The sequence below is a fragment of the Bos indicus x Bos taurus genome, chromosome 6, assembly GCF_003369695.1.
Source record: "Bos indicus x Bos taurus breed Angus x Brahman F1 hybrid chromosome 6, Bos_hybrid_MaternalHap_v2.0, whole genome shotgun sequence".
Classification (NCBI taxonomy): domain Eukaryota; kingdom Metazoa; phylum Chordata; class Mammalia; order Artiodactyla; family Bovidae; genus Bos; species Bos indicus x Bos taurus.
This window is the reverse complement of record NC_040081.1, coordinates 115,967,887-115,984,785: the sequence shown is the minus strand read 5'-3', so window position 1 is coordinate 115,984,785 and position 16,899 is coordinate 115,967,887. Positions and strand designations below refer to the sequence as shown.

General features: G+C 49.9%; 1 protein-coding gene across 1 annotated transcript in view; it reads right to left on the bottom strand.

The window, feature by feature from the left end:
• The window catches only part of POLN (DNA polymerase nu), a 151,554-nt gene that overhangs the window by 19,958 nt on the left and 114,697 nt on the right, over positions 1–16,899 (bottom strand). Inside the window, exon 19 of the mRNA XM_027545335.1 lies at positions 1,637–1,719. Coding sequence (XP_027401136.1) covers positions 1,637–1,719 — 83 coding nt within the window. The remainder of the gene's footprint in view (positions 1–1,636; positions 1,720–16,899) is intronic.

Here is a 16,899-nt window from a genome sequence, read left to right as displayed (position 1 = left end):
TTCCCTCTACACTTTGATTGAGCCTATCAGTTCCTGCTGTTTCAGCTGTGAAAACACAGGCCCGTCTCCCTAGGGGCACGGGGGGTGAGGATGCCCTGGGCAGGAGCACGAGGGGCCTGCACCTCACAGGCCCCACGTGAACAGCCATCGGGCTTCTCCCGCAGAGGGTGAGTTGCCTCCTGTGCACGCACATCAGTGTGTCTGTGTGTGTCTAGGTGTGTGTGTGTGTGAGAGATGAAATTAGGTTTAGGAGTAACTTTCACTCCGCCTTCCCCAGTACTCTCTGCCCTACACAGAACTGGAACCGTTCTCCCCCTGCTTCAGCCCCAGGGCTTCGTGAGAGCCTGGTACGCGTTTTGGGACACTGGCCCATGGCCAGCCGGCTCCTGGGCAGCCCATAAAGCACAGGCTGGCCCGGCCCCGGTCAATGGGCCCCACGGGCACCAGCAGCTGCGCTGGATGAGTCTGGTGGCTCAGTGCGCCCCGTGGACCGGCTCGTGTGGCTCGTCTGACAAACGCCAGCCCTGTGGAGCAGCAGCCCCGGAGCCCGGGGTGGAGCTGGCACTCAGCAACCCCCAGAGACTGGGTGTGGAGCTGAGCTTCAGCAGTGGCAACAAGTGGAGGAGAATCAAGTTTGAACCGGCTCTGCGGGTGGTGGGAGCTCAGAGCAGGACAGGAGGCTCAGGGGCCACCTCCAGGCGGAGGCGCCTGCGGGCTGGGGCTGGGCTGGTGGGCAGGCAGCAGAGTCCAAGGGGCCGAGGGCAGCAGTGAGCCCAGCCCTGCCCTCCTGGCCAAGGCCCCAGGTAGCAGGCACTGCCGTTTCCAGGGGACAGCCCTTCGCTGAGCCCTGGGGAGAGGGGCGAGGGGCCCCTTGGGGATGGGGAGGGGACATCATTTCACTCGTCCCTGTCCTGCTCTCTCTCTGTGGCCTCCTGCCGTCATCATCACGGTGATCACGACCCTGAAACCAGGCCTTGCCCCCGTGCCCTCCATGGCCGGAGTGGCCGCCTCCAGACCCACCATGCTGGGCTGAAAACACAGCATCGCAGCCCAGGAGCCGGGCCTGGGCGCCCAGGACGCCTTGCGCCTCCCGGGAGGCAGACGCAGCCGGCTGGCAGCCTGGACGGCGGCATCGGGGACGCCTGGGGTGGGAACCCCGTCACCGGGAGGGCTGAGAGCAGCCAAATCACCCTCGTCACCTTCACGGCTACTGACTCACTGCGTGTTTACAGCACGGAGCTCCGCTCCTCCGCAGGAGATCACACAGCGCCTCTCCAGAAGGAGCCGGACTAAGTCTAGGGGAGCCCCCAGCGCGCACAGAGCTCCTCACTGGGAGGGGCCGGGGAGGAGTCTCCTGGAAGCCAGGCTGTGCCTCAGGGCAGGCCGAGGGAAGCCCTCGCTTCTGCCCGCCGCCTGCTCCCACCGCAAAGGCCGTGGCGACGCAGGGTTACGGGGGCGAGCGGCCTGCCTGTGCCTAGTGCCTACCAGGTCAGCAGCACGCGGACGGGGCCCAGGGACCCGCAGAGCGAGCTCCAGGGCCCGAGCACCACTCCACAGCTCCACCGCATTTCAACGCAGGCGCCCCCGCCCCGTCTGGCCTCCAGGTGACGCAGGCCTCCCACCCCGCCACACCTACCTGCTCCATAGACCACCGCATACACCACCTTCTTGGTCTGCTCCCTGTCGGCATGCGTCACACGCTCTGGGGAGACGTCCTTCCTGCGTGGGAAGACAGCGTATGGTCAGGCAGGCTGGGGCCTCCTCCGCAGAGGTCCTCCAGGGTCCACCTGCACGGCCTCCTCTCACCCCGAGGACCTTCCCAGGGGAGACGGTCAGCATCTACAGCATCCGTGTCAGCCAGGGCCTCCCAACAGATGCGAGCCAGCCAGGTTCTGGGGCGTCCACACCCCAAACCAGGCAGTGGCTCCAGTGCCCGAGCGCCGGGAGAGAGGCCTGGGCTGGGTCCTGCTGCTGAGGGCGGCAAGGGGGCGACATCTGGACCCTCCACAGGACTGGACAGGCCGCCTGCACCCTGCCCCCCAGAGGGAGGGGCCGGGGCGTCAGCCCGTCCTGGGCGCCCAGATAGCAGCAGCAGCAGCCCCATGTCTGACCGTGCATGCTCACTTGATCTCCTAAGGTTAAAGTTGAGCCTGGGAAGCAGAGGGGCAGGCGGGCACCCGGGCCCCTTCCCCTTGCCAGGCCCTCCTCGCCCAGCCGTGCGCGTACCCTGCATCTCCCTGATGGAGTGAGCCCGTCAGGTGGGCAGAGACAGAGACAGGAAGGAGGAAGGCAGAGAGGCCGCACAGAGGAGCCTGCCTGGGAGGCCTCCTGCAGAGCCTGCCTTCTCTGCTGCTGCCGTGACGCTCAGGGTCTGCTCAGGGCTCCGGGTGGGGCATGGGGGCTGCCCTGGCCTGCACGTGGCTTCCAGCTGTCCTCACAGGCCGAGGCTCTGAGTGTCCTATTTCCTGAAGACCCTTGCTCCCAGCTTCTCCTCCCAGCCCTGAGCTGTGGGCTCTGTTGTTGGCCACCCCCTTGCCCCCTGCTGTTGCTGATCTCTGATGTTTCCCGGCAAGGCCGCCCCTTTCTGCCTGGAGAGGGTTCCGAGCTGGGGAGTCAACGCCGAGTCTGTGCTTCTGGCCGCCCCCGGCAGGGCAGGGACAGACAAACACTGCTCTGTGTGCCGTCTCTCGGGCTCTCCGGAGCCAGGGACGGGGCCCACCCTGGGCGGGTGCTGCCCCGTCACAGGGGTGCTGTGGGCCACACGAGAAGACCAGAAAGCGCTCCTGTTTCAGTCTTTTTTTCTTGACTCAGCACTGGCTTGATTGCTGCCCGCGGCTGGCGGCGTCCCAGCATTCTGACAAAGTCGAGTCTGGCGGTGCGTGCTTGCGTTTCGCATGCTTCTGGCGGCAGGTGGGCGCTCAGAGCTGCCTGCCCCACCATTTTCAGTGATGTCCTAAGGTTCATCTGTTTCACCACCTGACCTCCAAGTTCCGACGCATTTTCCTTCTCCTTCTGCGTGAAGCGGTTTCGCCCACTTTTAAACCCTGCCCTTGACCTTGGTATTGCCAGCAGCTGTCTTTAGATGATGGGCATAAGACCAAAACGCACCCAAGCTCAGAGCAGGTGTGTGCCAGCCCGTGTCCAGCCACCCTTGGGCCTCACCCTCCTCCCTTTATTTTGGAAATCCACAGGTGCTCCAAACCCCATCAGAAAGGATGCTGCTGAAAACCTTACCCATTTCCCCGTTAGCTGCCTGGGGCCCAGGCCCAACAAACCCGTCTGGTGACCCTGCAGAGAGAGGCCAAGGGAGGCGTTTTGGAGCAGGTGCCCCCCAGTCAAACCACACTGGTGACCCCCCTCAGTTCTATCCAGAGCTGGGAAGTTGTCTGAGGAAGCAGCATGGAGCTCTCCCGGGACTTGCTTCTTCCTAGAGTCAGGGTGTGATAGAATCCAGACCCTCAATCAATAGAGGCGGCAGACGCGTAGCGAGCATCACTTTCTGATAACAGAACACACCTTCTTCTGCAGCACGGCACACACACAAGAACCCATCAAGCACACAAAAAACCTCAAAAGGCTGCACACAGTAGGAATATTAAAATAACACCCAGATCACAGTGCAAGGCAAGCAGAAATTGAAAACAAAAACAAAATCCCCAAAAGCCTGTTTTGCCTAGAAATAAAGCAAAATACACTTCTAACAGCAACTTTTGGTGGAAGAGAAATATAAACAGAAATCAAATAGTTTCTAATGAAGATAGCATATGTCAGAACCAATGAATTACACTAAAAGTGAGGAAATTTCACAACCTTAAATGCCGATATGAATACAAACAAAAGAACTAAAATACATGAATCAAATAAATGCAAGAAAAAACAAACAAATCAAAAGAATACACAGGAGGGAAATAATAAAGTTAGACTGAAGATGGGAGCAGAAATACAGCAGAGAACAGCAAGACGATTCATTAGTAAATAAAAACCCTGGTTCTTACACAAAACAGACCAGGAGCTAGTTTACCCAAAAGGGAAACACAGAGACACAGAGTAAGAAGCAACACTTGGAGCAGCAGCGGGCGTGCCCGGAGCTAGAGCGGCTGAGGTTACTCTGCACAGTGTCACGCGAGTAACGGCCAAAGCCAGGCGAGACGCACACGCTCTTAAGAAAGCAGTCATACAGGCTGACTCTTGTAGACAGAAGTTAGATAGACCAACGTCTGTCGAAGAAGTAGAGAAAGTTATTAAGGAACTACCCCATAAAGCACCAGGCTTAGGTGGTTTTGAGGGGAATTCTACAAAGCTTCAGACTAGAGTCCTCATACCATACACACCGTTGCAGAGAAAATGAACAAACATGTCCAAATAAAGTTTACTTATACCAAAACATGACAAACAGCGCATAAAAAAGGCAAGCGATAGACTAACACTGCCTGTGAATGCTGACTGATGTGACAATCTCAACTAGAATATTTGCAGAGTCCAACACTACACTGAGAAAATAGCACCTCAAGGCCAAGATGAGTTTACACCAGGAAAGCAAGGTCGGTTCAGTGTTAGGAAGTCTATTAATACAAGTCACTGCATGAACAGGACTAAGGAGAAAGTTACACGATCACCTGTACAGCTGCTGAAAAAACCCCTGTGACAAAATCCAACTCCGGTCCAGCCCAATCCTACTCTTAATAAAAACTCTTGAGAAAACAGGAGTAGCTGCATATTTCCTTAAAGTCAAAAAGCAAGGCTCTTAGAGCCAGCTTCCTATCAAGGGAAGCCCAGGCAAAGCGCCCGCGGCCTGCACTGCCGCTCCGCACGGTGCTGGGAGTGTAGCTGAGCCTTGAGGAACACAGGTCAGAACATCGTGGGTCCAAGGAGACATAGATATTTTTTTCCAATAAATAGACTGAAAAATTTTTTTTTAGATTTAAAACAATTTGAAGAAACTTGGAGATGAACTTTATAGTCTGAATACTGAAAAAATTAAGAAAAGATTCGGTGTATCATGAATACACAAAATGTTAAGATGCAAATTTATTTTGTCATTTACTACCATAAACTGTACCCAAATCTATAACAAAACATTAAGATTTCCCAGAACTGAAGCACACAAACACGGAACATACGTGGTGCCACTGGCAGCGCGGAGGAATGCAGACAGGCGTGGAGCCGCGGTGTGGAACGTCCCTGCCTGAATGAACCGCGGCGCCCGCTGAGTTGCTGTGACGACTTCGACGTCTCCTCCTACTGAGACCATGCTGAGCTCAGGTGTTCTGAGGATCCACGTACAAATGCCTGGGAACGCCTGTCATTTCCAAGTGAGCAGTTTGTCTCTCTAGTAAACTGATACTTGTAGTAAGAGGTGATCTCTCTTGTTCACACGCATTTTCCATCATGCTTAGAGCAACACTGTGAACCTTCAATAAGACCACACGAAGAGTCACTAGTGATGCTGGAAGAGCTCCCTAGAAACAGAAAAAGCTTATGACGTTCTGAGAAGAAGCTGAATTGTGTGATCCGGACGGTAGATTGAGGTCTGCGTTTCAAGGTAAACGAAGCCAGCATAACGATCCTCATAAAAAAAGAAAAGGAAATTCATGAGGCTGCTGCTGCAGGCTATGCGGGGAAGCCGGGGGTGCTGCCGTGCATGGGTCACAGAGAGTCGGACAAGACTAAGAGACTGAACTGAACTGATGCCTGCAGGCACGAAAACCTTGGATCCTTTGCAAGATAACCTCTTTATCTTGTATTGAAAATGCTGCTATGGGACCTCCCTGGTGGTCCACTGGTTGAGAATCCTCCTGCCAATGCAGAAGACACGGGTTTGATCTCTGGTCAGGGAAGAGGCCACATGCCTCGGGGCAACTAAGCCCGCCTGCCACAACTACTGAGCCCAAGCTCTGAAACAAGAGAAGCCGCGGCAAGCAGAGAAAGCCCACGTGCACCAACCAAGACCCAGTGCAGCCAGAAATAAATAAATAAAAGGAAACGCAGCTTTTACGTGGGTGCAGGATAGATATAGACTCGGATATGATTTGAGAAAAAGCGAAGTCATCACATGACAACTTAAAGCGAAAAGAAGGTGAAGGATCTAAACTGGGAGAATTTAATGCCAGAAAAGGATGGTTTGATAATTTTAGTGAAAGGACTGGCTTTAAAAATGTAAAGACAGGAGAAGCAGCCTCTGCTCGTCACAGGGCAGCAGACGAGGGCCAGAAGCTGTTAAGAAAATCACGGGGAAGGAAGAATATCTGCCTGAACAGGTTTTTAATGCAGATGAAAGTGTCCTATTCTGGGAGAAAAAAATGCCACAAAAGGCTTTTATCAGAAAGGAAGAGAACTGGGAGCAGGACGGACGGCAGGAAGGGAGGGGTGACTCCCATTCTGCGTGAGATCTGTTGGGTTTATGGTCAGAACTGCCCCCATCTATCAAGCTGCTGACCCCCAGCCTTGAAGGGAGAAGATGGGTACTACTAGTCTTTAGACGGCTTGCCAAACCAGACCCTTCTCCTGCACTGGTTGCATCAATGCTTTGTTCCTGAGGTCAGGAGACATCTTGCCAGTAAGGGGCTGCCCTGTAAAGTTCTTTTGATAGTGGGCAATGCCCCTGGCCACCCAGAACTGATGGGTTCAGCTCCGCAGGTGTCAAAGTGGTCTACTTGTCCCCAGATACGACGTCTCTATTTGGCCTCCCCGGGTGGGGCATAAGGACCTTTAAAGTGCATAGTACCTGGTGCTGTATGGAAAGGACTGTCAATGCCACGGAAGGGAACCCTGGCAGAGAGAACATCACGGCAGCCTGGAAGGATCACACCATTGAAGACCCCACCATTGTTATAGGCAAATCATGAAAGCCATCAAGCCCCAAACAGTCAATTTGCTGCTGGAGAAAACTGTGACCAGACGTTGGGTATGACTCCATAGGATTTACGACGGAGCCAACCGAGGAAATCATGAAAGAAAAAATAGGTCAGGGGTGAGGGGTCTCAAGACACGGATCCTGGAGAACTTCAAGAGTTAACAGACCCCCACACCAGAGAAATTCACAGAAGAGTTGATGGAAATGAGAGCTTCCCGACCAGTGCCAGGCAAAGAGGAAGACACAGAGGAAGCCACGCCAGGAAGACTCCAATATTCAAGACTGGCTTTGACTTCTTCTAAGACATGGATCCTTCTATGACAAGGCACTGGAGCCAAAGCAAATGTTGGAAGAAGAGCAGTGGGTGCCTTAAGAGAAATAAAGAAGCAAAGAAGTCAAGCTGGGCAGAAATTTCAATGTATTTCTGAAACATTACACTGGGTGTGCCTGTCTCCTGCCTCCCCCGCCCATCCCTGCCCCCAGACGGCAGGACCAAGCCTCCTGCCGCTCACCCAGTGTGAGAGTGGTGAGGAGGAACGCCCTCATGGCAATCCGCCTCTGCTCTCTGAACAGTGAGTCACCACCATTCGCAGTGAATCCACTTGTCTGCTCTGCGTGCGTATCTTCGTGCTCGTCACATCCCCCCGTTATGCTTTTAATACCTATAGAGATTATGCTAATAATGTACCTTTTTTCCTGGATGCACCCCTTGTCTTACAGGATCTTAGTTCCCCAGCCAGGGATGAAACCTGTGGCCCCTGCAGTGGCAGCATGGAGTCTTAACCACTGGGCCACCAGGGCAGTTCTCTGATGTGCCCTTATGTAATTCCTGATATTTGTAATTTGTGGGTTTCCTTTTTTCTCTTAATCATTCGAAGAACTTCAATTTCATTCATCTTTTCAGATTTCCTTTCAGCTTCCTTGATTTTCTGCTTTTCTCTTTCTGTTACATTGGTTGCTGCTCCTCCTGTCTTCCTTCTACTTACTTAGGATTTAAGTCACTCTTATTTTTATGGCATCCTAAGGTGGAAGCTTGGAAGCTTTGAGAGTTTATTTTAGATTTTTCTTATTTTCTATTTTTAAGCATTTAATGTCATAAATTCCTAAGTGCTTCCAGAGCTGCCTCCCAAATTTCTGACATGTGTTTTCATTTTCATTTAGCACAAAATATTTTCTAATTTCCCTTCTGACTTTTTTCTTTGACCTGTGAGGAAATCAACCCTGAATATTCATCCGAAGGACTGATGCTGAAGCTGAAGCTCCAATACTTTGGCCACCTGATGCGAATGGAAAAGACCCTGATGCTGGGAAAGACTGAGGGCAAGAGGAGAAGGGGGTGACAGAGGATGAGATGATTGGATGGCATCACCGACTCAGTGGACATGAGTTTGAGCAAACTCAGGGAGACAGTGTAGGACAGGGAGGCCTGGTGTGCTGCTGTCCATGGGGTCGCAAAGAGTCAGACAGGACTGAGTGGCTGAACGACAACAAATGAGTTATTTAGAAATATCATCTTTATTTTCAAATATTTGGGGATTTTCCATACATACTTTTGTTCTTCACTTCAAATGTAACTTCACTGGATTAGAGAATACAGTCCCCATGATTTCAGTCCTTCTAAATTTGTTAAGACACGTATTGTGGCCAAACATATGGTCCACCTTGATCAATGATTTATTGTGCACATAAAATGAAGTATATTCTGCAGTGGTCAATCACATTGTTCAAGTCTTCCATATACTTTCTGACTTTCCTGGCACTTGTCATTAATTATTGAGAAAGTATTGCTGAAACCTCCAGCTGTTCCTGTGGATCTGTGGGTTTTTCATTTCATTGCTATGAGGTTTGCTTCATGTATTCCAAATCTCTCCGATTCGATGCACCCTAAGGAGAAGGGTTACGTTTTCTTGATGAATTGGCCCTTTTATTTAATGTCCCTCAGAATCATCCTTGTCCTGAAATCTAACTGCCTGGGACTAATACAGCTTTTCAAACATGAGTCTGATAAGTCTCGATCTCCCGGTTTGTAGTCTGTGCCTCATCCACTGAACCAAGCGCAGTCTCCATTACCAGTGCCAGTTTGGGGAGAGTCTGGGGCCTCTTGAACAGCATGATTCTCTGGCTCCATAGCTTGTGCCTGGACACAACAGCAGAGAATGAGGCCGCCTGTACTCTTTGGGACTGCGTACCAGGAAAAAGTACGCATTTCTCACTAACTACATTTTCCTGTTGCAGTGGCCACTACTAAATGGATGCAGAGCAGACGTCCTGTAAACCAGCACACCTGGAGCCCAGAGGAACCCTGGAGAGGGTTGGCATATGTATTAGCTTCCTGTGGCTGCTGCAACAAACTGCCATGAGTTTTGTGACTTAAAGAGAGTGACATTTATTCCCTCCCAGTCCTGGGAGTCAGAAGTCTGAGCTCAGTACCACCGGGCAAAACAAGGAGTCGGCAGGGCCCACTCCTGCCGGTGCTCCGGGGGAGGGTCTGCCCCTGTCCTCCAGCCTGCAGTCACACCACTGCAGCCTCCGTCCCTGGTCCCAGGGCCTCCTCCCCTCGGTCTGTGTCAAGTCTCCCTCATCTCACTCTCACAAGGGCCCTGTGACGGCCCTGCCTTCATCAGAGGGCAGAGAGAATGAAAACCACAATCATAGAAAACTAACCAAACTGATCACCTGGACCACAGCCTTGTCTAACCCAATGAAACTATGAGCCATGACGTGTAGGGCCACCCGAGACGGACGGGTCACGGTGGAGAGTTCTGACAAATGTGGTCCACTGGAGAAGGGAATGGAAAGCCACTTCAGCATTCCTGCCTTGAGAACCCCATGGACAGTATGAAAAGGCAAAAATGATATGACACTGAAAGATGAACTCCCCAGGTTGGTAGGTGCCCAATATGCTACTGGAGAAGAGTGGAGAAATAACTCCAGAAAGAATGAAGGGACGGAGCGAAAGTGAAAACAATGGCCAGTTGCGGATGTGACTGGTGATGGAAGTAAAGTCTGATGCTGTAAAGAACAATATTGCACAGGGACCTGGTGGAATGTTAGATACATGAATCAAAGTAAATTGGAAGTGGTCAAACAGGAAATGGCAAGAATGAACATTGACATTTTAGGAATCAGTGAACTAAATTGGACTGGAATGGGCGAATTTAATTCAGATGACCATTATATCTACTACTGTGGGCAAGAATCCCTTAGTAGAAATGCAGCAGCCCTCACAGTCAACAAAAGAGTCTGAAATGCAGTACTTGGGTGCAGTCTCAAAAATAACGAAAGATCTCTGTTCGTTTCCAAGGCAAACCATTCAATATCACAGTAATCCAAGTCTATGCCCCAACCAGTAACACTGAAGAAGCTGAAGTTGAACAGTTCTATGAGGTCCTACAAGATCTTCTAGAACTAACACCAAAAAGAGATGTCCTCGTCATCATAGGGGACTAGAATGCAAAAGTAGGAAGTCATGAGATTCCTGGAATAACAGGCAAGTTTGGCCTTGGAGTACAGAATGAAGCAGGGCAAAGGCTAACAGAGTTTTGCCAAGAGAATGTACTGGTCATAGAAAACACCCTCTTTCAACAACACAAGAGATGACTCCATACATGGACATCACCGGATGGTCAATACTGAAATCAGATTGATTATATTCTTTGCAGCTGAAGATGGAGAAGCTCTACAAAGTCAGCAAAAAGAAGACCAGGAGCTGACTGTGGCTCTGATCATAAACTCCTTATTGCCAAATTCAGACTTAAGTTGAAGAAAGTAGGGAAAACCACTAGACCATTCAAAGTGAAAGTGAAAGTTGCTCAGTCATGTCTGACTCTTTGTGACCCCATGGACTGTACAGTCCATGGAATTCTCCAGGCCAGAATACTGGAGTGGGTAGCTGTTCCCTTCTCGAGGAGATCTTCCCAACCCAGGGATCGAACTCAGGTCTCTCGCATTGCAGGCAGATTCTTTACCAGCTGAGTCACAAGGGAAGCCCAAGAATACTGGAGTGAGTAGCCTATCCCTTCTCCAGCGGGTCTTCCTGACCCACAAATCTCCTGATCCAGGTTCTCCTGCATTGCAGGTGGATTCTTTACCAACTGAGCTATGAGGGAAGCCCCTAGACCATTCAGGTATGACCTAAATCAAATCCCTCATGATTATACAGTGCAAATGAAAGGTAGATTCAAGGGATTAGATCTGATAGAGTGCCTGAAGAACTATGGACGGAGGTCCGTGACATTGTACAGGAGGCAGGGATCAAGACCATCCCCAAGAAAAAGCAATGCAAAAGGGCAAAACGGCTGTCTGAGGAGCCTTACAAACAGCTGAGAAAAGAAGAGAGGTGAAAGGCAAAGGAGAAAAGGAAAGATACACCCATCTGAATGCAGAGTTCCAAAGAATAGCAAGGAGAGAAAAGAAAGCCTTCCTCAGTGATCAATACAAAGAAATAGAGGAAAACAACAGAAGGGAAAGACTCGAGATCTCTTAAAGAAAATTAGAGACACCAAGGGAACAGTTCATGCAAGAGTGAAAGTGAAAGTTGCTCAGTCGTGTCCAACTCTGTGACCACAAGGACTGTACAGTCAACGGAATTCTCCAGGCCAGAGTAATGGAGTGGGTAGCACTTCCCTTCTCGAGGAGATCTTCCCAACCCAGGGATCAAACCTAGGTCTCCCTCATTACAGGCAGATTCTTTACCAGCTGAGCCACTAGGGAAGCCCAAGAATACTGGAGTGGGTAGTCTATCCCTTCTCCAGGGGATCTTCCCCACCCAGGAATCAAACTGGGGTATCCTGCATTATAGGCGGATTCTTTACCAACAGAGCTATCAGGGAAGCAGATGGGCAAAATAAAGGACAGAAACAGTACGGACCTAACAGAAGCAGAAGACATTAAGAAGAAGTTGCAAGAATACACAGAAGAACTGTACAAAAAAGATCTTAATGACCCAGATAACCATGATGGTGTGATCACTCACCTCAAGCCAGACATCCTGGAATGCAAAGTCAAGTGGGCCTTAGGAAGCATCACTATGAACAAAGCTAGTGGAGGTGATGGAATTCCAGGTGAGCTATTTCAAGGACTCAAAGATGATACTGTGAAAGTGCTGCACTCAATATGCCAGCAAATTTGGAAAACTCACCAGTGACCACAGGACTGGAAAAGGCCAGTTTTCATTCCAGTCCCAAAGAAAGACAATGCCAAAGAATGTTCAAACTACCGCACAATTGCGCCCATCTCACATGCTAGCAAAGTAATGCTCAAAATTCTCCAAGCAAGGCTTCAACAGTACGTGAACTAAGAACTTCCAGATGTTCAAGTTGGATTTAGAAAAGCCAGAGGAACCAGAGGTCAAATTGTCAACATCCGCTGGATCATAGAAAAAGCAAGAGCATTCCAGAAAAACATTTAGTTCTGCTTTATTGGCTACACCAAAGCCTTTGGATCACAACAAACTGTGGAAAATTCTTCAAGAATGGGAATATCAGACCAACTTACGTGCCTCCTGAGAAATCTGTATGCAGGTCAAGAAGCAACAGTTAGAACCGGACATGGAACAACAGACTGGTTCCGAATTGGGAAAGGAGTATGTCAAGGCTATGTATTGTCACCGAGCTTATTTAACTTTTATGCAGAGTACATCATGTGAAATGCTGGGCTGGATGAAGCACAAGCTGGAATCAAGATTGCTGGGAGAAACATCAATAATGTTTCTCAGATATGCAGATGACATCACCCTTACAGCCAAAAGTGAAGAGGAACTAAAGAGCCTCTTGATCAAAGTGAAAGAGGAGAGAGAAAAAGCTGGCATAAAACTCAACATTCAAAAAACAAAGATCACAGTCTCTGGTCGCATCACTTCATGGCAAATATATGGGGAAACAATGGAAACACTGACAGACTTTATTTTCTGGGGCTCCAAAATCACTGCAGATGGTGACTGCAGCCATGAAATTAAAAGATATGGGAAGAAAACCTCCTTGGAAGAAAAGCTATGATCAAGCTAGACAGCATATTAAAAAGCAGAGACATTACTTTGCTGACAAAGGTCTGTCCAGTCAAAGCTTTTGACTGTAGTAGCTTTTTCCAGTAGTCATGTATGGATGTGAGAGTTGGATCATAAAGAAAGCTGAGTGCCGAAAAATTGATGCTTTTGAACTGTGGTGTTGGAGAAAACTCTTGAGAGTCCCTTGGACTGCAAGGACATCCAACCAGTCCATCCTAAAGGAGATCAGTCCTGAATATTCATTGGAAGGACTGATGCTGAAGCTGAAGCTCCAATACTTTGGCCACCTGATGCGAAGAGCTGACTCATTGGAAAAGACCCTGATGCTGGGAAAGATTGAAGGCAGGAGGAGAACTGGATGACAGAGGATGAGATGGTTGGATGGTATCACCAACTCAATGCACATGAATTTGAGTAAACTCCAGGAGTTAGTGATGGACAGGGAAGCCTGGCGTGCTGTAGTCCATGGGGTCACAAAGAGTCGGACACAACTGAGCGACTGAACTGAACTGTGACGGCAGGTAGAGCCCAGGCAATAATCCAGGGTAATCTCAAGATGGTTGATGTAATCATGCAGCACAGATCTTTTTTGCATAAGGAACCTGCACTGGTCCCAGGCCTTAGGATGCGGACCTCTTCTGGGGGCCACTATTCAGCTCAGCACAGCACGTGAAGAACAATTCACTCGAAATGTTTATACAGTGAGACCCAGATTTTGAAAACAAAAATGAAGGAGTGGGCATCAAGAGCACAGAAGTGTGTGTATGAGAGACAGAGTCTGAGACAGAGAGAAAAGACGGATAGGAAGGGAATTCTGGCAGGAAGACAAGGGCTTGGATGTGGGGTGAGGAGCAAAGTGCACCCATACATGGCCTTGGCCGAGGAGAAAACGGATGCAGTCCCAGTGGTGGTCCAGAAGCCAGGAGTACAAGAGATCAGAGGCTCCTCAGTTCAGTGAAGTCAGACGTGTGTTCCCGCCCGTGGGTGAGAAATAGAAAGATGAAATGAGATCTGTACAAAAATCACGTCAGTACGATTCTATCTAAACCCTTTGTCAGACCCAAGCTTGACTATGCCAGCCACGCCAGAGGCTGTCCCCGGGCAGCCGAGGAGCAGGGAAGAGACTGCGGTTAGGGCTGCAAGTGCCTGGCAGATACAGGGTGGACAGGGTACCAGGGAGCGCAGGAAGCTCACCAGGGCCTGCTTCAGGGGCAAGGGCAGATAAGTCAGAACTCCACAGGGAAAGGGAGGCCAAAGAGCCTCCCTCCCTCCAGCAGGGCTGCCAGGACAGGCCTCCAGTCTGGAGACCATGGCATGGCCAGCAGAAGTGGTCGGCAGCCCAGGGGCAGAGGGACAGCAGACCCTGGAAGGAATGGGCTTCCCAGTATTCCCTTGTAAGACCCCACTGAGTGTGCCTCTTGGGAGCTGTGGCCCAGAGCTCTGTGCCTGGGGCAGCCACAGGTGGCCCCTGCAGCTACAGCAAGAGCCAGACCGCTTCAGCACCACTGGGGAGCGTCCACTCTCCCCCAGGTGCCTTACCCGCTGGCGGCTCCAGGCCTGCTGAGCCAGGAGGCTCAGCACGCTCATGGCCTCCTCCAAGCAGAGGCCACAGACACGGGATGGCCCAGGAACGCGGACATCTTGTTGCGCTTTGTTTCCTTGATAGACCCGGATTGCCGCCAAACTGCAAAGGGCCAGCAAATGCTATCCAGAGAGGAGGTGTGGCTTCCTGAGGGGAGGCAGCCTTGAGAATTCCACCCCAGGGCTGAGAGCAGCACCCAGGTCCAGTGATGACTGGAGGGAGCAGGAGCGACAGGAAATGGGGACGAGCTGGTTCCCAGGTCACAGCTGTGAACAGCAGACAGAAAGGAGCAGGGGGCCAGCGCTGGGGGCCTGCCTTTGACCCAGTCAACCCACTTTCCTAGAGGATGCCCCTGCCCTCCTGAAACAGCCCACCTGTCCAGCCACAGGCTGAAGTGAGCCTGTCCATCCTCCTAGGACTGGGGACCAGCTGAAACCACAGGCACCATCCTCCATCCCTTTGGAGGTTTGAAAGCTCTAGTTGGCTGGGATGCTTTTTTTTTTTTTCCTTTTTGGAATTTGTGGAAGTGTAGTTCTTCTTTTTCGGTTTCCTCTGAAAAGGATATTGGTCTCTGGGGCTTTCTACCTTTTGTTGGATCCTCGTAAGTAATTTATATTTTCCAGTCATATCATTAACACTGACATGTTAGTAGAGAGCTGTACATAATAACTTCTTTTTGCAAGAGACAGTCCTTGGGAAAGGTCTATAAAGAAGAAAAACTTCTGGTAAATGAAGAAAAATACCCAAAAGATATTATAAGGAAACACTGCCTTCAGAAACTGGAAGGAAGGGACTGCCTTGGTGCTCCAGTGATTAAAACGCTGAGGGCCTGGGTTCCAGACCTGGTCAGAGAACCAGATCCCACATGTTGCCACTAAGACTTCTCACACTGCAACTAAAGCTCCCCCATGCTGCAGTGAAGATCTCCCGTGTGGCACAGCCAGAAGAAGGAAAAAAAAAAAAAAAAAGAAATTGGAAGGAAAACCATCTCCAACATAGACTTCTATCCCCAGCCAAATTATCAACCAAATGTGAGACATTTTCATATAGGTGAGATCTTTAAAAATTAACCTTCCATGGACCATTTCTGAGGGAGCCAGAAACGTCTTGGTGTCTTGGTGTTCCACCGAATGTCTTGGTGCTATGTTCCACCAGGACAGAGGAGGAAGCCAAGAAAGGGAGGCAGGAAGTGGGGATCAGACAGAGGAGAGGGGCAGAGGGTCCCCAAAGGATGGCGAGGAGAAGCGCAGGCTGAGAGAGGGGGCAGTCAGGCGAGGCTGGGACAGGTGGGGCTCCAGAAAGGACTTCAGGAAACAGAGCTGATAAACACGGATGGGTGGGAGAGTCTGCCATACACAGCCACTCGGAGGAAACTCCAGGAGCAGGATTCCATAATTAAAGAAACAACGTCAGGAGTTGCTGTAAGAGACTGGGGAATACAATATCTTGGCAAATTTATCATTGGCTTTTCTTTTCTTGAAAAAGCTCAGGTCAAATGAAAGAGAAATCTGTAAGTGCACACAGAAACTCTCAACAACATCAGCACAGGAGTGGAGTGGAAAGGGGACATAAAGACATGCTAAATCGTGTACTTTATTAGAAGGAAGATGCAAATATTGACCATTTTAAGTAATCAAAAGATGAACAAAAGGACGTGGGTGTTTACCCTAGCACCTAACACAGTGACTGGAACATAGGAAATACTCAACGAGAACTTAGTGATGAATGTGTAAAGAAACGAACAGGTATGATTCTTAAGGGCAAAAAGCACAAGAATTTATGCTTTAAATATATAATTTAAATGTATAACTTTTAAACAATCTGGAGAGCTATCTGCTTTTGGAAGTGGTGGACCAGCAAGCTGTAAACCAGTTTCCATGTAGGACAATTATAAATGCTGGAGAAAATGTTAAAAAGCATCTGTCTGAAGGCATGAGAGAACAGTAAGAAAAACCCTGAGGCAGTAAGAACTTGGGAGGCTATGGCTTCAGGAAGGGGACATGTAGAAATGCAAGCTTGGTGTTTGGGGCCAGACTCGCCCTGGAGGACTTGCTGGTAATATTTTTCAAGTGATAGTTGAAAGGCTGATATCAGCTTCCTGAAGTCTATGGGACTGGAGAAAAACTTGAGGTTTAGGGATTATCAAGAAAGAGTATCCTAGGTACTCCAGGGAAAAATGAGACTTTGAAATACACTAGCTTTCACAAAGATTGAAGCCCATATTCCCAAAGGATCCATCTTGGGGTGGACTAAGGCCATCTGGCCCCAGTCTAACTGCCAGAAGCAAAACAAAGTCGTCTTTTGAGGAAGGTAACACTATTCATAGCTGTAACGTCTCATTTTTTCACAGCTGTAAGCTCTCATTTTTGTTCACACTATTTGATCAAAAATCACCTGGCATCCCATGGAACAAGATCAAATGACTAAAAGCCAAGGGGGAAACCACAGAAACAGATCTAT